Below are 21,344 nucleotides of genomic sequence, written 5' to 3'. Positions count from 1 at the left end.
GCCCCCCAGGACTCTTCTTCCTCATTCAAACAGTTGCTTTCGTAGGAAGTGGGGCCAAAAAAGAAGAAGCAGCGGCAGCTAACTCAACAAAACCGGCTGTTAGGGAGGAGCGGAGGAGCGGCCAGTGGGTACCCCTGTAACGGAAACTGTTAGAACAACTTTGCACCCTCCTTCAAGGAAATAGATAATAAATCCTACTCCGTTGGTGGATTTCTTGTTTCTCAGGATTCCAAAGCCTTCTGTGGTTTCAGTTATCGGCCCTCTAAACGGAGCTGGGGTCTGGGTTAGCCTCTGGCCACAGACCTGGCGAGGGAGGGGTTTATCTTCTGCCACAGCTACGAACGTGGGTGGGAACAAAGGGATGGTTGCTATCTCTCCAGGCAGAGAAGACTAGCCTACATCAGTTCTGTGGGGGCCAGGGATGGCTCTTTCTGATTCTGACTCATTTCAGGCTCTGACACCGAAGCTGTCCTAAGATACTGTTGTGTGTAAGGTGGATCAAGTAGAAATCACATGTTAGTCCTGAGTTGGAGGAGGGAAAAAGATGGAGAAGACTCTTCCCCAGTTATTTCAGTGACACACACTTGTTCTCAGCTCCAGAGGCCTGTCAGTGAATCCGCAAAGCTGTGGTGCACACTCGTGACTGGGGCCTGAGGTTGTGGCTTGAATCTCTAGAAGTCCATGAGGCTCCCAGCAGCACTCTGTTTGCAGAGACAAAACCGAGCAATGAACTGTACTTGCTTTGTGAATTCACAAGGGAAAAAGACATGCATTCTTAAGGTTTCCTTCATCCATACCAAATTCCCTCAAAAATCTGTTTGTAAAAAGGACAGGGGTCTCCTGTGACAAGTCAGAATGTTTTCCAACGGCTCAACTGTCACCCGTTAGAGGCAGAACTTTGTCCAGATCTTCAGCTCTACTTTCCAGCAATTTCTCCTTCCTTTCCTTCTCTGCTACCCACCCCCCTCCTCTTCCGCTCTGTTTCCTGTTTCATTTTCTGGCTCCTGCTCTGACAGGAAAACAAGAAAGCTGAACCTTGTGCTCTCAAAGCCCTGGCTTGTCAGAATGGAGGAAGACTGGGTGGGATGGGAGGGGGTTCTACAAGGGCCTCCAAGACTGTGGGTAAGTAATTGAGGCGGCAGCTCTCTCCAGTCTGCTTTTAGAGTCTGCAGCTAAAATGGAGCCTGCATCTACACAGGGAGCCAGCTGAGCAACCAGCACTGTGGGAGAGCCAGGGAGACAGAGATGTATCCAAGGGCCCCAGAAAGACTCTATACCACCCAGCCAGTACCAGTAAGAAGCAAATATCCCCGTGCCACCAATAAATGGTTTCATAATACAAATCCCTGACCTAAACAATACAAGCAATGCATCACTGTTTCTAGAATCCTAGAAGGTAAGAGAGTTACAGCATTTGTTTCTTGACCTTGCCTGGCTCTGCTCTTGCTGCTTCCCCTGCTTGAAGTGCCTCACTGCCAGACCACCCTTTGGCCAGCCCACTACCTTCAGGTCTCAGCGGAAAGGTGGCCTCCTCAGGGAGGCTTTCTCCCACTACCCAGCCACATCCAGCACCCTGTACTAACCCATCACTCTGTTCTGTTATCTTCGTAGCACCTATCACCACCTGATTGTCCTGTCTATGAATTTTACTGCTTTCATTGTCTGTTTCCCTCTTATGGAAAATATGCTTGTGAGAGCAGGGGCCACATTCACCAAAGTATTACCAGCATTCAGAACAGTGCTTCGCACATTGTGTGTACGGTAAAGATCTGGTTTATAAATCAGTTTGTTTAACCTGATACCTAAATTTTATGGATGTGGGAACTAGGCTCAGAAAAGGGAAGTGGCTAGCCTGAAGTTACAGGGCTGGTGGCACAGGCAAGACTTGAATTCAGATCTCCAGGCTGGTTTTTTCCTGCCATTCCACACTATTTTAAACTTTCTCAGGTTTACTTCTTTCCCTCTCTTCCTTTTGTTCCGTACAACTAAGAATCTGTACAGGCTATGCCAAGAACCCTGCATTGGGCACACCGTGTCTTAACAGCTCCCATGCACTCTTTCCTCTACTAAATTCCTATCTTACCTCTTTGATTTAGTCCACAGAATAGGAGTGCCTACTACGTGACAGGGGATGAGGCAGTAGTACCACTGAGCAAGACAAACACAGTCCTCGTCCTCATGGAGATGACGGTAATATCTACCTCATGGGTTCTATAGTGCTTGGCCCAAAGCGCTCGATGAAGACGGGCTGTTGTAATTCCCTGAACAAAAAGGGGGAAGAGCGATGTTCCCACTGGAGGTGTGAAGAAGGAAGTTCGGTAGTTCTCATGGAGCACTCACCATGCTGGAGCAACCTGACAACTCATTTCTTTCTGCAGCTGCCTTGCTTGGCTCCTGTACCATGTCCGAAGATGGCCTTGGCCCCAGAATGGGCAGAGGAACAGACCAGTGTATCCATTCTCAGTAATTCAGTTTCAGACACAAACCTTTCCATGGCCCCAGTCCTATGTGAATGATGGGATAGCTGACCCTGATCTTGGCTTTGAGGCCACGCCATTATGGGACAAAAGTGACCACACTGGCTTCTGATTCTGTCACTGCCAGCTTAGCAGGCAGGGACTAATGCCTGTGATGACAGGCAGAACTTTATGCTCCATCTTTTCTTTGTGGGCATTCACTGGCAGTTTCCAAGGGTGCTGGGTGACATTTACATCCATCCTGAAATCTGGGGTGGCACCAGTCAGGTTTTGGACATTCCTTTTGGCCTCTGTTGTATCATTTGAAGATGTCCAACCACCGCGGGACAAAGACCCCACCCTGCCTCTCAATTGCAGGAGCCAAACACTGATCCTTTAAAGGCCATGGACACTAAATATTTTTCACCCTTCCTTCGGTGTTTGCCTTTCAGTAGTTAGAAAACCTTGACCCCACTGAGAGGCCTAGTGGGAAGGGCCTTAGCCACTTGGGGGTGGCAGGGGCTGCAAGGCAAAAGAGCCAATGAGGTTGAGAGTATTGTTTAGGCCAGACTTGGCAGCTCTCCAGCTATGAAAGAAGGTTAAGGTCATTTGGGGGGTGGGGAGGGAGGAGCCTGGGAAAAGAACTACTGGCCACACCTCTGGGTTCTCTACTGGCGAGGTTCTATTTACTTCTCAAAAGCAAATTACTCACAGCTCAGTGGCTAGCAGTTCTCTCAGCCTGTGGTAACTCCAGTCAGAAACTGGAGACCAGGCAAGGCTCCCCCTGCATTGCAGGGGAGCAGATGAAAGGAACCCAGGAAACCAAACTCCTAGGTAATGCTCCACACATAGCCCAGAAATGCACTTTCTAGACTAGAAAATGGAGTTCAAGAGGCCCAGTACAAAAATAGCCATTAGCAACACCACTCACCAAAATATAGATATGAAAAGTTTCCCATGTAGTTTTTTTCCAGAAGAGTCCTTGGAAGGCATCTGGGTTGACGAAGGTTAGCCATTGTCTCTACCTCCCCCTCAATCAATAGGGGAATAATGATTATTCATTCCTGACCCTGACCCAAATATTAACAACCACACTTAGTTCGATGAACACCTGATTGAAATTCTTGGGACAATTTTTACCTCATGCTGAATATGACAAAAACAAATGTTGCCTACTGAGCTCCACAGCCAGATTCAGTTACTCCTGGTTGTCCTCTGACCCAGGAAGGAGGGCTTTGGTCATGGGACCTCGCTTGGTGTGTGAGCTCAAACCAGCCACTTTCCTCAAGTGTAAAATGGGAGCCAGAATACTGACTCACAGGTACAATCTTCAATCCTTCCTTGTAGGATTATTTGATGTACTGTGTCTGGTACACAAGTAGGTACTCACTAGGAAACTGTTGTTTCAAGTTTCACTTCTAAGTGTCCACAACAACGGTATTTTCTCTGTTACTGCTTCTGGTCCCTCCATTGTTTCCCTAAGGAAGGAGATGAACAGAGAAGCCATATATTGCAACGTTAACCTTATAAAAGTAACTGCATCTAGCCAACATCTACAATTTTATTCAACAACTACTTCAGTGGTCACCCTGTGTCGTAGGACCCGGATGTAGCAGTGAACAAAATAATGCCCTGAGAGAGCTTACATTCTAGTGGGAGATGACAGGTGAGTATAACATACGGTTGACCCTTGAACAGCAAACAGGGTTTTAACTGCGTGGGTCCACTTAATTTTTTTTTTTATACAGTGCAGTACTATAAATGTATTCTCTCTTCCTTACGATTTTCTTAACATTTTTTCCCTCTCCCTTGATTGTAGGCATACTGTGTGTAATACACGTAACATACAAAATATGTGTTAATCCACTGTTTATGTATCAGTAAGGCTTCCGGTCAACAGAAGGCTATTAATGTTAGGTTTGGGGGGAGTCAAAAGTTAATACATGTATTTCTGGGGGTTGCCTGGCTGGCTCAGTTGGTAAAGGATGTGACTCTTGATCTCGGGCTCATGAGCTCATGACTTCAAGCCCCATGTTGCGGGTAAAGATTACTTAAAAAACAAAAAGTAAAAATAAATAAAAGCAACATTTGTAAAATTTGAAAAAAAATAAGAGTATTTTTGCCTGGGTGGGGTGTTGGCACCCCCAGTCTCCGCACTGTTCAAGGGGCAACCGTATAATAGGCCGCAAGTAACAAGGGCCACAAAAAATAAGGCAGAGAGGGAAATAAGGTAGGGGAGCAGACATTGCTATTTTAAATAAGGTGGCTAGAGAATGGTTCACCGACATAGTATTTGAGCAAAGATCCAAAGAAGAGGACTTCAGCCACGGAGTTATCTGGTCAAAGAGTATTCTGGACGGAGGGGACAGGAGGTGCAAAGGCCCGAGATGGAATCATTCCTATGTGGGGGAGTGAGCAACGGGGAAGAGAAAAGGGGCCCAGAGAGCTAACAGCAAGCCAGACAACTGAGGGCCTCGCAGGTCATTCTAAGTATTTACTCAGAGTGAGAAGACTGAAGGATTTTGATCTTGGGTTTTAAAGGGAGTGTCTGAGTGCTATGTGAATAGGTTCAACCAGGCGAAGCAGAAACAAGGTCAGTTTGGAGGATACGTCAGGATTTAAGAACGATACGATAGTGTCTTGAACTACAGTGGTAGTGGCTCAACTGAGGGTTCTTTTTTGGAAAGGGCGAACACACTGGATGTGGAAATGAAAGCAGTTTTTTGTTTTCCCAAGCAATGGAGCTGTTTACTGGGAAAAGTATGGGAAAAGCAGATTTCTAGGGAAAGATAGGGCATTTTAGCTCGGAGGTGTTCAAATTAAACTTCCACACAGTTAAATTGGAGGCTGCCTTGAGATAAATGCTTGTCTGTTAAAAATTTCTTAGAAAAGCAGATATCCTCCCTTAGCCAGCTATTTCCAAAAACAAAAAAAATTTTTTTTTCTAGAGTATCACCAATTTCTTTGGCTATTTATACCCATTTTATTTCAAGAGGCTAACGTGCCTTTTATGCCTAGAACTTCCCCTTGCAGGTGAAATCATCGCAGATGCTTTCTTAAATTTACTTACACTGTGGAAGGTAAAGCGGAATATGGTATAGAAATGACAGGGTCCAGGATGCCACCATTCAGGGAAGAGAGCACACCAAGGGAGATTTCCAAGAACAGAACCAGCAACTCCCACCCTCCCCACCTGCCAAAGGTCAAGCTGTTAAATAGTTTGAAAACAGCAAAAAGCCTCACAAACGTCTTACCAAGATTTAATGTACATTTATTCTTAACACGTGGAACATATAGTATAAAGATTTCATACTGAATAAATGATATTCATTAAGCCAAAAAAGGAAAAAAGGAGGAATTTACATCAAGTTTTAGCTACATTGTTTGAAATACAAATATGCAGATTTTATCACTGAAAAAATCTCAATTGTGTTTCTTCATCAGGAACTTCAACTGAATCTAGAACTTTTTCACACCTCGATTAGAAAGAAAACAAAACAAAACAAAAACCCAGAAAAAAATAAACTATAAGTTGATTGGCTGCTGAGACAGCAAGGACTTTTTACAGAGACCTGTACAGCATCGCGCCAAGAGGGGCGATGTCTGGCAAGAGATTAAATAGCTGTGTCTCGCTTTGTGCAGGTCACCAACTTGTTAACTCGTCATACTATAAAGGGGCAGCTGGGAGGGGGACCAAACTGTGGGGATCCAAGGGTATGTGCAATGTACAACGTCATATATATACACACGTGGCAGCGCAGCCGCTGCAGCTAAAGGTTAAAACCAGTTCTAAGAGGTGATCTCAGGGTTATTCATACAATCAAGGAGGAGAGAAAGAGGTCAGGGTGTTGTAGGTTCACACATGATACTTTGGGGGAAAAGCCTTTTTTTTTTTTTTCTCCTCAACATTTAACTAAAAACATTTTTAAAAACTACAGCTTGCTGCTGACCCAGCGTTTTCTCTTGTTTCCATGTGAGACATTATTATTACAGTATGTTTACAGTATCAGGTGTACAGTACAGTACATGAAAGGGTCTACACTCTACTGCACAGGCCTCTCCAGTGAACAGGGTCTGTCCACAACTGCGAACTTCTCGGCTCCTGCAAGATTGTGAATGTACAACAATAAACCACACACAGTTCAGCAGTCACCTTTTTTGTCCTTCAGAGGTTTTTTTTTTTGTATTTTTTTCCTTTTTTTTTTTTTTTTTTTTACCATTAAAAACAGTTATGAAATGTGGCATCCCGTTGATGCAAGGGCCGGGAAAGCCATTTTTATTTTATTTTTTTTCCCCAAACTCACTGTAAACGACAGTAACTTTGGTTAAAATAAAAAAGTCTTCTATGTAGGCAGAGCTTTGTCTTTTCAAATAGGGTGGGGTCCTGAGGGGGGTAAGGTGAGGACAAGGAACAGAAAGGTGTGAGGGGGGAGGGGGGGAGAGGAGGAGGAAAGAGAAACAGGAGAGACTTTTTACCCAAGGGAGAAGCTGGACAGCACAGGGTAAACTGGATTCTGAGGTGGTTTTGCATAAATAAAGGGCAACAGTCAGTTTCTAAGTTCTCCACACACGCACACACACACAGGGAGGGAGGTGTCCCACGGCTGTCATGACTGGCCAATCAAAAACAGTACATCACAAATGACTTGTGAAACCAATGAGTTCATCAACGGTGATACCGAGATGTCCAACAGCCGTGACTCGTACAGCGTGAACTCCGAGTGGTTCTCGTCCACCTTGGCCAGGGCCAGCAGCGCGCGGGCAGCCCGCCGCATCATGTCCACGCTAGTTGGCTCGAAGGGCGGGTTCTGCATGTGGAGCAGGCTGGCCTGGCTCTGCTGGAACTGGGTGGCAGCAAGGCTGTCCTCCAGGAAGCCGAGGAGGTTGCCGATGCTGCCCTTCTGCACGGCGATGGCGCGGGCTGCCAGGCTGTCGCCCTGCGCCAGGTTGGCCAGCAGTACCACGGCCATCTCCCGGCATACCGGGTTCTTTCGGTCACTGAGGAAGCGCACCATGGTGCTATACAACTTCTCCAGGCGGCTGAAGGGGGGCGTGGCCAGGATCAGGTCCACATTGTTGTCCTGGATGCTGAGTTTGCTGAGGGTTTCCAAGACCAGTCTCTGGGGGGAGAGGACGGCGTTGGGGCCCAGGGTGGAGAAGGGGTCCTGGGCTTCAGCGGAAGGGCAGACTGCCCAGTGTAGGAGTCCGTCCAGGACAGGCAGGCAAATGCTCTCGGGGTACGGGGAGAGGTCCAACTGCCCCGAGATGTTGGCGAGCGTGACCAAGGTGTTTTCCCGGAGCATCTCCAAGCAGTCCCACCACCACTCCACTTTGTTGCAGCTCACCCCTTGGTCCTGCTCCTCCTCCTTCTCGTAAGTCAGTGGGGCCTGCTTCCGCTCTGGGTGCTTGTGGTGCAGGAGGATCAGCTTGCCCAGGATCAGCAGCAGCCCTGGGTGTTTGGACATCTCAAAGTCGTTGCCTGGCACAAACGACAGGCTTCGGATGGTATTGGAGACACAGACGCAGCGCTTGGCGAGGGAATCCTGCCAGTCCAGAAGGGTACACAGTGGGGTCTCATCTTTACTGTGGGGTTCGTCCTCTAGGATCTTGATGTTCCGGTGGCTCTGTGCCGGGCTGATGCCGAATGGAAACTTGCTGCTCTCCTTGGTGGCCTCTGCACTCTTAGCTCCCTCCTCGGTCAACGTGCTGGACCGGGTGGACAACATGTCATCCATTGTGGCTGTGATCCGTTTTTCTGGAGGGCCGTCAGGCGGGGGGCCCTCCTGTTCTGTTGTCCCTGGTGTACCCTCTGCTGCTGTGACATGTTTCCGGGTGACTGGTGGGCAGGGCACATGAGGCCGGGTCGGCAGCAGCTCTGTCTTGCTCTCAAAGTGGGTCTGGATATGCTCAGTGGTGTCCCCCCCACCAATCCGCCAGTGCAGCAGGCCACTGTCAAACTCCTGCACGCGCCCAAGCTTATCTGAGCAGTCCACCACAAACGGGTCATTCTTCTGCACGATCTTTACTGGAAGCTTGTCAAACTTACTAATCAGTTTCTCCTCACTACTCTCTGAGGCTGCCTTGTCCTTGCCCGAAAAGGCCATCTCCTCGTCATTTTCCACTACTTCCTCCTCTTCTTCCTCCTCTAGTTTAGGACCTAGAAGGTCTTCCTCCTCCTCCCCCTCCACGGGGGCTGGACTAGACGCCTTGCTGAATCTCCCAGGGTCCAGTAGTGTTCTCTGTCCTGGGTCACCCACCTCATACTCCTTTAAAATGCCAAAGATCTCGATCAGGCAACGTCGGAAATATTCCACAAGGAGCTCTAGCAAACCTGGGAGCTAAAAGAGAAAAACAGGAAATAAATGAAGGGAGAAGAGTGGGCCAAAGGAGAGAATCCTTGACCTGAGAGGCCTCCCACGGTCTTCTACTTAATCTCCCCCACTCTCCTTGTAGGTCAGACATCAGTATCCCTGGGAGAGACCGAGCTGCTCCTTTCCCGAAGGCTCTCCACACAGCAAGTCATTCAATCTCTCCTACGTCCAGCACACAGTTCTTCCTTCTGCTCAGCCTACCTTCATGTAAGCCTGCCTCCAGAATGGACATGCTGACCAACAGCTCTGTACCTCACCATCTCTTGGCCTTCTTTTTCCCAACCAATTCCTGCTTTTCTTCACCAGGCCCAGTTTCCTACCTGCTGGTCTTTGCCACTGTCTCTCTTGGGACACTCTACATTCCACTGTCAAGTATAGCCCAAGACTAGGCATGGTGGGATGACCCCTTCAACACGAGCTGAGAGAGGGAAAGCAGTGTGGACAGATGTTCACCTGCTCTCTTCTTCAAGCTCCCCAACATTCCAGGAGGCTGGACCTCCATGAATCAATCATGCAACGTAATGAGTGGGATGAGGCTTCAGTCCTCCAAACATTGGTCCAAGCTGGTGCTAGGTAGACCCAAATTCCAGCTTGGATCTGTATAGGCCATTTACCTCTAGAAGAAAACACTAACCTCCAGTCAAGATTAATCCCGGCTGAAGAGAGTAAAGCAGAATGGAAAAAATAAGGGCTTTAGAATTAGAAAGATCTAGGTTTGCGTTCTGGCTTTTCTAGGAACTAGGCATGTAATTTATACTCTCTAACCTATACTACTCCTATCTTTCCATTGAACACGATGGAAATTCCTACACCTGACACAGTTGTTCTGAGGTCTAAATGGAATATACCAAATGCCTGGCATATGGGAATTGCTCAATCAATAGCTGTTCCTTTCCTTTTCACGGGGGGCAATTTTATGTAATGGACATAAAGTCAGGCTTTGGAATCAGAAAGACTGCTGACGGCTGCGTGAACTTGGGCAAAGAGAAGACTCTGAGCCTGTTTCCTCATCTCTAAGAGGCCACATGTGTCTCAGAAAGCTGTTGTGAGGATGACTTGAAAGAAAATATATGAAGGACCTAGCACAAAGTGAGGGCACAAGAAATGGCTAACTCTTAATAACAATGCCCTCTAGTCAGTTCCCTGATAGATGGGTTGGGGACTAAGGAGGATCAAAAGAAAGAGTGGGATGGTGCAGCGCAACTCTTCCCAGCTGTTGGGGAGACTCGAGGTGCACGTCCTGGGGGGAGAGGATCTGGAGAATCACCTCGGCAAGAACAGAATTAAAATACCACCACCACCACCACCACCACCACCCGCAAGCAGACTTCACTCCACTTCCCCTTCTACACCTTAGGAAAATGGGCTCAATAGAGAGCTCCTATATTCACAGCGGATGAAGACAGGGAAGAAGAAACTGCCGTGCTCACTAATGAAGACCACAGGTTTTTCTTGGTAGTCTTGAAAGTTGGTGTCTTCACTCACATCAACAGAATCTGCATTTCTTACCTATACCAAAAAGTTTCTCCCAAATTCCCTTTGAAGTCAATCCTGATACCTTACACAAATTATTATTGTTCTCAGTGTTCTGGGCCCGTGGCCAGTGGCAAAGTACTGGCATGGAATCAAAGCACTGGCACGGAAGATACCAGAAAGTGAGCGAGAGAGGGGAGACCACGTTGGCTGGGGATGGCTTAATTCCCTGTGTCACTTAGTGCAGTCTGCTTCCAGAAGATCCCAGGCCCTCCCATTCGTCCAATCTTTCCCAGGCACCTGTACTCACCTGACTGAGGTTGAAGGTCATGATGCTGTTGTCATCATACAGCAGGATGTTAATGGTGTCTAATGCCCATGTGCTCTCTGCCAGCAGCCCAGACTTGAGGGACATCATTACCCGCCATGCCTCCGGGGTTCCTGAAATAAACCTCCATGTCGCCCATCTACCAAGCCCAGGTTGGCCGGATGCTCCCCCAGGGCTGGCCCATCAGTCAGGCTACTCTGAAGATAACATATGGCGGGAGGCAGTTCCTATCTAGGATAGGACACATATCTGCTTCTAGGCTCCCTTAGGACATCATTGCATGGCGCTTGCTTTGGTAAAGCCTGAAATCAGCTGTTTTCCTTATCCAAAGTTCTTTGGCTCTATTTTAGACAACATTGGACCAAGATCTTAACCCATCAGAGTATTAGGATGGAGAAAGAAAAATGGACAAGTTTTTCAGGGGCAGATGAAGCAACCTGGTCAGGGAGTCTCCTTACCGATGTCTTTCATCGTGAGCCGCCTCCTCTGCTTCAACACAGGCTGTGTTGCTTCGACAGAGCCAGGTGGGAAGGTGATGTCCCGCCGAATCATGGGTGGCTGCACGGGGGCAGGTGCTATGTGCGAGGCAGGTACTGGGGGACCTGCCTTTTGCATCTTCATCCCAGAGTGTAGGAATGGAGACTTGCTAGGAGAGGTGCGGTTCTCCATTGGCCGGGGCAGGGGAGCGGGGCTGGATACCTGAGGAATGTGATTCTGCATGCTTGGCGGGGGCTGGTAGTTGGATGGAGGGGGCCTTGTCATGGGGGGCACGGGGGCAGAGGGACCATATGGGGGCTGACGTGTGCCATGGGAAGGCCACGGGCCTTCATGGTTGGCCCTCTGATCCGTATGCAGCATTTCATCTGTTCGGTTCACGCCATGATAGGCGGGGCCCTGGGGGGCAGAGCCAGTGCTCTGCCTGTTGGTGTAATTGTAGGTCATGTCATTACGCCCCTGCCACATGGTGCCTTGCTGAGCAACCTCAGCTGATGCTTGTATGGGGCCGCCCATCATCTGCGGTGGCATGTTCTGCTGGGCATTGGAGCCGGGGGGTGCAGAGACACGGTCTCGGCCAAACTGGAATGGAAACTGGTTCTGGGGGCCGCCCGCTGGTCGGCGCTCAGTAGCAGCAGTGGCAGTGGCAGGATAGGCGTTGCCATACTGGTTGTACACATCTTGCTGAGGGGAAGGCTGGGCAGCTTGCTGCTGGCTGGCAGGCTGGGGCTGGGCTGGGGGCAACTGCTGCTGTTGGGGCTGCCCCTGCCCCGTGCTGTACGGCACACCGTACATCTCCCCTTCGTGCCGCTTGGCTGGAGGGCCGTATGCGCCATCCATTGGCCGTTTGTAATTCTAAGACAGGGACAAGGAGAGGGGAAGTTAATATTCTGCACTCAGGGACAGAAGACCCACAGCCGCCAAGATGGCTACGCTGGACACTTGCCAGGTATACTTCTGTGCCCCCAGGAGAGGACATGGACTCCAAGGGAAGAAAGGAATCACCTTTACAAATGATCTTTTCAAGTTGTTTCTGAAAGCAAGCATCAGTCCCTATTTCCCCCTGGGTCCCCCTTTCTTGAGGTAGAAAAATGCAGCAAAGTTCAAAAATCAAAATAAGGTCGGTTTCTAGATCTTTTGGAGAACTAGAGAGACTGGACTGGAATCTAAACAGGGATGAGATGGAGGGCTCGGCTCTTCAGCAGAACTATGTGGCTAGGAGAATACCGAAGTATCTAGAGCAAGCCCTTCTTAAACTTTTCAACTTGGTCTTCTAACCGGCTCTCAAGGGGAACCTGCTGCCCGCCTCACCTGCTGCTGCTGCTGATACATTGTGGTCTGCTGGCTGGGGAAGGGGCTGCCGGAAGGGGTGCCTTGAGTGGAGAACTGATTGCCATAGGAATCATGTCTGCAGGAGGGAGAGAAACAGAGGATCAGGGTGGGAAACGGCGAAGCCTGAGCCAGAGCGGCACGAACACCAGCCTTCACTCACCGTTGCTGCTGCTGCTGCTGCTGCGGGGGGTAGCGGCTGGGAGAATACATCCCCGAGTCTGGGTTGGAAGGCATGAGATTCGGCTGTGGGGCTCCAGTGCCCATGTTTCCCTCAGGTCCTATTCCAGGCTCCGTCCTAAACACAATTGGAGAAGTGGATTGAGTCCACAATAGCTGTGGGAGGCTGGGGTGGGACAGGAGCAGGGGCCATGCTCACCTCACTCTGTCATAAGGACCTCCATAGGGATAGTGCTGTCGCGGTCCCATCGCCACATTTCCCAGCCCAGGGCCGGCAGCTCGGCTGTAGGGGTCTCCCATTCCGCCATTGGGGCCCTGCCCTGAGGACATGAAGGGATCGCTCCCTGGAGCTGTGCGCAGAAAGGAAGGCAGTGAGCAAACTAGTAAGCCAGCAGGCCTAGCAACCTACACCTTGCCTGCCCCAAAGACCAAGCCTTCTTCAGGGCTCGGGTTTGTTCCTATGGTTTCCCTGACAGGTTCAGAAGAGATCTAAAGAGGCTCCAACCAGCAAAGAGCATATACTTGTTAAGGTATGATAAGGTGAGCCTAGGGAGAGGGAGACAAGAAAGGAGGTAGGGATGAAGAGTGGTGGTTAGGTCTGGAAAGGCCTTATCTCTGAGAATGGCTTGACAAGAACCCTGAACCACTCTCAAGATATTCCCCCATTTCCTGGCCCCGTCCTCAAGCAGTTGGTCACCTTTCCTCATGCCGCCATAAGGATCCTTATTTGGCTCGTAGGACATGCGCCCCATCATGTCAGAGGTATTCATACTGGGCTGGTACCCAGGGTTTGGAGTCATGGAATTCCGCTTCTGGAATGTGGGGTCACTTCCATCAGGAAAGGCATCCTGGATCCCAACCGAATTGCTCCTGCTCCAGAGTGAGGAAAGACAATTAAACCCCAAATAAAGCAATTCCTCCAGTAAGCAGGGCACATGAGAGTCCCTGGCTGGGCGGGCAAAGCAGGGACCACACTGGGCTGCACAGAAGCTCATGCACTTCTGCCCAGGTCCTCCAAACCACCTGCCCCAGCACCTGGCCTTACCTCATGCCTGGCAAGGGGGGGATCTGACTGTGTGGTGTGGATGCTGGAGTTGGTGGTTTCAGGTCTCCTCCTTCTGCCATGGAACTGCTGGTTGACTGAGGTGTCTGTGGCCCCTGCATAGACCCAGATCCCGCTGTGGACAGAGATGTGGGGTGAGCCAGCAAGTGTTTAACTTTCACAGAAATACACAAATGCCTTGGGATCTCTTTGGAAGGCTAAAGCTGGGGTTCTTTAAAGCCTAAATCACCCTTCTCAGCAGGGGATATGTAAGGCCAAGTAATGAAGGAAATTTGAGGGTTCTCCTTCTTCTTTCTTTTTTTTAATAAAGGCTCCGTACCCAGTATGGAAGCTGACGTGGGGCTTGAACGACCCCGAGATCAAGACCTGAGCTGTGACCAAGAGTCGGACGCTTAACTGACTGAGCCACCCAGGTGCCCTGGGGAATTTCAGGTTTCTATTGCTCCCTGCTACTGTTTCACATTTGGAGAACAGGAGTAGTGTGGTGATGCCATCACCATGCTAGTGATTTCCTTGAGTCTCTCCCAGCTTCCCTGACTACTTTTCTTTACTTCCCCAAGGACCCTGTCTAACCTACTAAACCCCATAATGCTGGTGCACAAGTTCCCAGTCAGAGCCCCTGGAACCCTAGGTAGGAAGGCTCCATCTTGCCCCAAACCGGCAGTGTACTTTAGGAACCTAGGAGCTCCTACTCACAAGCATCTAGCAGTGTCACCTCTCAGGTTCCAATGTTCCTCTAAGCTGATGAGAGCAGAACTACCAGTAATTAATGTTTCCATTAGTTACCATTCCCAGCAGCAGATATCCCACTGCTTAGGCCTCCCCAGCTGATGAGTCATCTCAGGCACTCATTACACCCTCAGAGGTCAATACCAGGGCACATGTGTTTACACCCACCTTCTAGGAGCCCTGGCCTTCTTCCCTCCCCAAGCTTGCCCAGGCCCCAGCCTCCTCTCAGAAAGGAGGGTGGGCAGAGGCACTCCCATCAGAGAGTTCCATTCATATCCCCTCCCCACCCCCTCCTGCCCATTCATTAGCATCTCAGCTCCCTGGGGAATTCAGGGCTCTAGTCTGAGCTGCATTCTGAGGCGCTGACATCAGTGGGCCAAAGCTCCCAGATGGCCCTGCCTCACTGCGATTTGTCACATTTCCCCACTCCTCTGGTGTCCCTCCTACTCGCTAGTTTACAAACATTTGGCAAGATGCCAGGTGCACAATGAAAATTAAAACTTAAGGGCTGCTGCAGACTACCTCTCAAGGGAGTCGCCACTGCCCGCCCTTTAGTTCTGCCAACGTGGTAAGCCCTGGGGTAGGGCAGGGCAGAGCACGTGTCCTTGGGGCCAGGCACTGCTGAATAAGGAGCCTGGGCCCTTGCATGCTATCCGTGAAGGGTGAGCCTTAGTAGAGCTGCTCACCCGATCCTTACCAGGAGAGGGAGGCTGGATCTTGGGCTGGGACTTCTTGGAATCAGCAGCTGCAAAGATGTCTGGGGGAGGATCTTCTCCCCGTTCAATCTTGCACTCAAAGGCATAGAGACACTGGATGTACTGCTTTTTCAAGGAGCTGGCAGCACTGCTTGAGGTGCCCACATTGAGGTTGGTCGCAAGTTCCCGCCATTTTTTGTTCTTGTTGACCTGTACAATCAACCAGAAGAGTCGAGGTACATCTTCCACCTGGTCTTCCTGCTCACAAGCCCCAAACCCCGTCGGGCTGCCAGGCACTCATCTCTTATGGAATCACAGTTCTCAGTGAACCACCAAAGTTAACCCCCCTCAGTGCGTAGTCCACAAGAAATGTTAAATCCAAGCTAGCTTCCCTCTACCCTCAGCAGGCTCTATCCATAGATCACTGCAACGAGTAGACAGTGCTTATTCAGAAGAGGGCAAATTTCACATCACTATTAATGGGAGAGAACAGAATTCAGAAGGTACGATGCTTTACACAAGTATATACTACTGAAAAATGGTGTGGAGATCACCATCAGATCCAAACCCCTTCAAAGGCAACAATAAACATCAGTATTGTCCAAAACGGAGTCGTGGCAGTATCAGCTACCGTTCTGCCTGACTTACTTTGTCAAACTGGAAGTTTCCATATCTGGGCCGTTTTCTCGTGGGGCTCTTTGCAAATTGTACATTCTTGTGCCACTGCTGCCCTGCTTCTCAGTGACATGGCACTAACTACAAGCCCCCTTCCCTCACCACTGTCTTGACTGCCCAGGAGACATTTCAGGCCCTCTAACTTCTCTGTGCCCTCCCAGCAGCCAGCCTACACTGGTCTCCTTTCCTAAGCTTCAGGACACAGTGACCAAGACCATTCCCCAATCCCTACAATCAGATGGTCTTTCTGCTCTAGCCAGGCAGGTCTCCTTCTTCATGTATTCTTATGCTAACTCATCCACCTCAAAGGCTGGGAACACCAGTTTTCCCGTCCCAACCCACAAAGAAAGCTCAACATGTTGTAGTATCTACTGACCTGGTACCTGTGATACCAGAGAGAAGAGTGATAAGGAAGCAAAGAGAGGGACAACCTAGATGGCGGGGAGGTGACCAGGAGCACTGCCCAGAGCAGGCTAACATCTGAGCTGAAGCCCGAAGGTCAGAGATGGCACTGGCTGGGTATATACCAAACTCGCTCCTATCTCCATGCCATCTAGGCTGGTCAACTGGATGACCCCTTCCTCTACCTACACCCTACTAATCCTTCACAGAAACTCAAACTCATCTTCTGCCTTCCTGAAGCTTCACAAACTAACTTATAATGGCACTTTCTCCTCTGAACTCTCACGGTCTTTAGCATTCGGTTACATCACAGCACCTAAAAGGCTGGCATCCTTTCACAAACTGGAAGACAGGTGCAGGCTTCGGGATTCCCTCTGTACTGCATCCTAGGTTTGGTGAATCCAGAAGCCCAGCCAATCAAAAGTATGTCGAACCTAACCTGATGCCCCCTCCCTTTCCCTACAGGCAGGAGAAGCCCGACCAGGAGAACTCAATACTGGGGAGAATGGCAGGGAATAAGCCCAGGGTCACCTCAGAAGCCTGCTATGGCTTTGCTTCCCACGCCGGTTATGCGGCGGTGTGCACGTGTCTTGTTTTGTTTTGTTTTCCTTTGTGGGGGAGGGGAATAAAGCCTGAAGGGAGAAGGAATTCATAACTGACTGTTGGTTGGCTTCATTCCAATCACTTTCTTTTCTGCTGGTGACAGCTGTTTTCCTCTTCTGATTTAGAAGGTTTGGAATACGTCTCTCCCTGCCACGCCTCCCCCTGAGCTCAGCCACAAACTCAGATCCAACAGCAGGCTCCTGATCCGATGACTACAGAACACACACGGGAGGAAAGTTTGCAGCACTGCCTCAACTACAGGCCTCCTGGGCGGAGTGTAAGGCGAAGCTGTAAGGTGTCAGAGCAGGGGCAAGGCTCAGGGTGCTGTTCAGCTCAGAGGTTTTCAGCACAGATTAATGCACTCACTTAAGTCTGCCATATGGAATAACTGAACACAACTTCCCCGCCTGCTTCATCCTTCGTAAGCGATTTCTATTAAGTAGCTCCTGAAATCCCATCTTCACTGGGATTGGAAGGAAAGGGTCAGCAACTACTCTGGCTACGCCTGTACCATCTTGGAGACCAATTTACATGGCAGAAATCTTGCTGCCAGCTTTGCGTATTATTTCTAGCTTTTGACAAGTCTAGCAGGATACACACTATCCCTACTTTACGAATAAGGCAAATTAGGGCTCAGAGTGGTCATACACCTTGATTAATGTCACACGTGTTGTTAAGTGGCTAAGAAAGAATTCAAAACCAGACCCATCTCTCCAAACCATGCCCTTGCTTACTATGCCAAACTGCCTCCTGCATTTTCCCTATCTTCGCACCCCAGTGAGACCCTAGATGTATGGTAAACTCAACGCTAATTACTTCATACTATCCAGGGGAGGGCTCAGCCTCTTGTCTTTGTCTTATCTTCTGGAAGCCCTGTGCTTCCAGTCTGTCAGTATGTGCCTCAGAGAGCAGGAGACGGTGATGTCCCTGTGGGATGCTTGGCACCAGGTGAAGCCACTGAGTACCTAGAGAGAGGCTTGTTGAAACCACAGAGGAAGCCAAGTGCTAGGCACTCACCTGAGTCAATCCACCAATCTCCTTCACAGACACATAGAGGCGATAGAGGTCCAGAGGTTTCCTACCCACAGCAGGCAGATTTGTCATGCCCATGGCCTTCTCCTCCGTGAAGGCCAGATAACGGTCCACCCACATCTTCCTCTCAGGCTCACCACCCAGCTCATACAACTTGGTGATCTTCTCATTGGTTGTAGTAGAAGAACTGGATTTCTGGAAGGGGCAGGTCAAGATTCATAGGAACCGGTCAGATTCAAAGCCTATGCTAAGGGTGGTCTCAGAAGTCCCTTGATTAGGGCAGTGGTAAAGCTTCTTATTCTGGGGTAGACACTAACATGTACCTTGCCTTTGCAAGGTCAAAAGACCAAATGGGAAATAGAAATTCTTCCTGTAAAGGAAGGAAGCTAACACTGCCTATATATTATGCATAGGGTGCCGTGCTAGACGCCTTTATATACTAGGCATTATTAATAATCCTCCTCTTAAAAGATAAGGAAGCAGGCACAGGAGGCCATTCCTAAAATCTCATCCTTTTTAAGTAACAGAGCTAAGTGTCAAACCCTTATCCACCTGACAACAATGTCACTATACTACTCCCATGCTATTACCCAGGAGCCTGGGCATGCTTTTATAGAGTGTTTCAGAGAACTCAAGAAACTCAAAATGTGATTTTCAGACAATGGGATGGACTAAAATGAAAAGAAACTTCCTCCTCTCAAGAAAGGAAGGGTCTCCTACCTGCTTGAAAGGCTTTGGATGTTAACTATCCTGTCTCAGACAGGAGGATGGCTAAAAGGGTCTCAGAGTCAGAGGTGAAGGTCCACAGGACATGGCAGCTATACATTTTTATTTCCCCTACTTTATAAGATAGGGAAAATTGGGTATGACAAAGGGCAGAAATGTTTCAAATGATTCAAACACTGAGCAGGTACCCAGACTGCCGCACGACCCAACAGAGAGCACACTCAGGACCATCCTATAGGGAGGCCAAGCAAGGACCCAAACCCCCACCTGCCTCATCTTCCTCTTTATAGAACACAGGGCACCAACCATTCCTGCTGCTCTGAGTAAGGACCAGGAAGAGAAGAGCAACTAGTTGCCCATGGCACATACCACCTATCAATGCATGAGGACAGGGTGCACAGTTTCACAAAGGGCAATACAGAGAACTCTACACTGCAGGCCTGGCATTTCCTCTATCACAGACAGCTGTGAGAACATTGTGTTATTTACATCAGGACCCTTTAGGCTAATTGAAACCTAATTCAATGAGCTATTAGCCTGGGACCCTTTATGATTAGAAGAGGCAAGAGTAGCCTTTTCTGAGAAGATCTAATCCGTGTCATAAAAGGCTAGAGTCTAGTCACCCTCTTTTCTTTTTCCTTCCTATCCCTGGAAAGGATGGGACAGAGAGTTGAGAGGAGTCAGGATATAAATCATTACCTTGGATTTGGATTCTGTCTTGGGTGTCCCATCTGCCTTGTTGTTCATTTTGGTGGCTGGAGTTAACTTGACATCCCCAAGGCCCATCATCTCTGGGCTGGCTGCCATCCCTATAAAAGAGAAAAAAAGTCCCAAGTCCAATAAGTTTGTGACATGAAGATCATGCTGGAAGAAATTCCTGGGGTGAGCAAGGACTTGGACCTACCTGCTGAATTGTTGGCCATGGTCCCACCCATGGGATACGGGGGTCCCTGAGGGTTGATCATGCCAGCCATACTATTAATCCCTTGTCCGTAGGGAGGTCCAGTTCCCATCATGCCCCCCTGATTCATATTGGGGTAGCCTGGTGGCCTGAGGAAGAAGGTGGAAAGTGAGAGAGAGATAAGAGTTAGAGACACTGAGCTTTCAGATTTGGACCTGAGCTAAATAGAGTTTGTGAGCCAAGATCATCTAGTAAGGCTTACAAGGAAAAAGTTTATGAGTTTCCCAAACCACAACCACGTACCACCTGACCTAGACATTCCTACCTACTACCTCTCATGAAAGGTTCTAAGATGGTTCAGGCTCCAAACAGGAAAACATAGCTCAATTTTAAAGGATAGAATCCTTGAAGAAGGGACCCCTACCGTGTCTCTTAAGTACTGTCTCTCTCTAAGGCACCTCCAGTGCCAAAATGTGTTTCCATTTAAGGGCCCTCTCTATGGCAAAAGCCCTAGATTTTACCACTCTGTCATGACAAATCCCAACCAACCTTGACCCCTCACTGCGTAGTACCTGGAGGTGCTTTCTTGATGGACCTACTGCAAACTCTATGCTTCCATCGTTCTGAAGTACTACCAAACCCATCTCTTTACCATTAATCACCCTAGTCTACCTTAGCTCATCAGCATTCCAGTAAGACAAGAGTCACTGTAAGACCTGTAGCCACCAACAATGGGGTACACAGAGCCTTCAAAAGCCAGTGGAAGCATATTCACTGAAGTGAACGGCCACCAAAGTGAGTGTCCAAGGAAGAACGGATGAATCTTCAAAGTCATTAAACCAAATCACATGAGCTCTCTGCACTTCAGTGCCAGATTCAAACACAAAGAACCACACAGAACGGTAGAGAAATGGCAAACCACAACCCTACCATCCTCTATTTCTCACAATACAGATCCAAATCATGTGTATCATTAAAATCCTTTTGGAAATGAAAATACGAGATTGACAGAAGGAATGGATAACTCTGAAAACTTATTTTACTTATCAAAATAACCTATGCTTTATGAAGTTCTTTACATACAATATCTAGTCATGTGAAACTGGATACCAAATGAAGATGCTTAAGAATCAGCACTTTTGTTGTTGTTGTTGTTTTCCACTGTAAGGAAACCCAGTTTTCTAAAGAGCTCTCAATAAAATACATATTTACCAAGATGGCATGGTTCAGATCCAGAAGCATCTCAACAACCCAAATCACTTTACAATTTATTTCCTTCCGCTGACACCCTCTTCACTTCCCAGGCCTTACCTGTTTTGGATAGAGTTGGCAGCAACATGCATGGCGACAGCAGTTTCTTGAGTTTTCCGGTTCATGCCCCCTGGTGGGGGACACATCCCTGACCCAACCTGAGGTGGCATATTGGCCATGTTAGGGCCATAAGGCCGGTTGCCCATGGAGGCATGACTCATTCTCCCTGGAGGGAGTGTGCCATAAGGTGGGATGCCAGGCTGCCCATGCATCTGACCTCCAGCACCCATAGGGTTCATGCTTCCGGCCATGCCTGCACTGGGGTAGTTAGCATTGGGCAAGGCATTATAGTTTGGTTGCCTGGGGTAGCCTCCTGGGAAGGAAAGAAGAAGAGAAGATGCAGAGACTTGGTTAGTGACTCATTAGCAACTCCTTAATCTCACTCAGCTCTAAAACTCCAAAGATAATAAATGATAGGAATCACTCACTATTTGGTCTGATAAGAGACCAACTTCATGGCAGCCTTCACCCCATTAAAAAAAAAAAAAGTAAAGGGGAGGCCAGGAACATAAAAAGGCAGGCCTCAGTTGTCCTCTCATCCTAAGGCCAGCACAGCACAGAGCAAGGCTGGCTGG

General features: G+C 48.9%; 1 protein-coding gene across 4 annotated transcripts in view; it reads right to left on the bottom strand.

Annotated features, from left to right (window-relative positions):
* Window positions 1–5,701: 5,701 nt before the first annotated feature.
* ARID1A (AT-rich interaction domain 1A) overlaps window positions 5,702–21,344 on the bottom strand; it is a 67,169-nt gene continuing 51,526 nt past the window's right edge. For 2 of the 4 annotated variants that reach the window (XM_026516951.4, XM_044390607.3), the window contains 13 exons: window positions 20,770–21,082; window positions 19,462–19,607; window positions 19,257–19,366; window positions 17,817–18,026; window positions 15,122–15,329; window positions 13,678–13,810; window positions 13,330–13,505; window positions 12,832–12,982; window positions 12,616–12,750; window positions 12,435–12,531; window positions 11,087–11,978; window positions 10,611–10,741; window positions 5,702–8,794 (listed from right to left, as the gene is read on the bottom strand). In XM_026516951.4, coding sequence (XP_026372736.1) covers window positions 7,064–8,794; window positions 10,611–10,741; window positions 11,087–11,978; window positions 12,435–12,531; window positions 12,616–12,750; window positions 12,832–12,982; window positions 13,330–13,505; window positions 13,678–13,810; window positions 15,122–15,329; window positions 17,817–18,026; window positions 19,257–19,366; window positions 19,462–19,607; window positions 20,770–21,082 — 4,433 coding nt within the window. In that variant the 3' untranslated portion in view covers window positions 5,702–7,063. The remainder of the gene's footprint in view (window positions 8,795–10,610; window positions 10,742–11,086; window positions 11,979–12,434; window positions 12,532–12,615; window positions 12,751–12,831; window positions 12,983–13,329; window positions 13,506–13,677; window positions 13,811–15,121; window positions 15,330–17,816; window positions 18,027–19,256; window positions 19,367–19,461; window positions 19,608–20,769; window positions 21,083–21,344) is intronic. The other 2 variants (XM_026516952.4, XM_044390608.3) reach the window with 2 other exon arrangements.

Source organism: Ursus arctos, unplaced genomic scaffold (assembly GCF_023065955.2).
Source record: "Ursus arctos isolate Adak ecotype North America unplaced genomic scaffold, UrsArc2.0 scaffold_32, whole genome shotgun sequence".
NCBI lineage: Eukaryota > Metazoa > Chordata > Mammalia > Carnivora > Ursidae > Ursus > Ursus arctos.
This window is presented reverse-complemented; position numbering and strand designations above follow the sequence as displayed.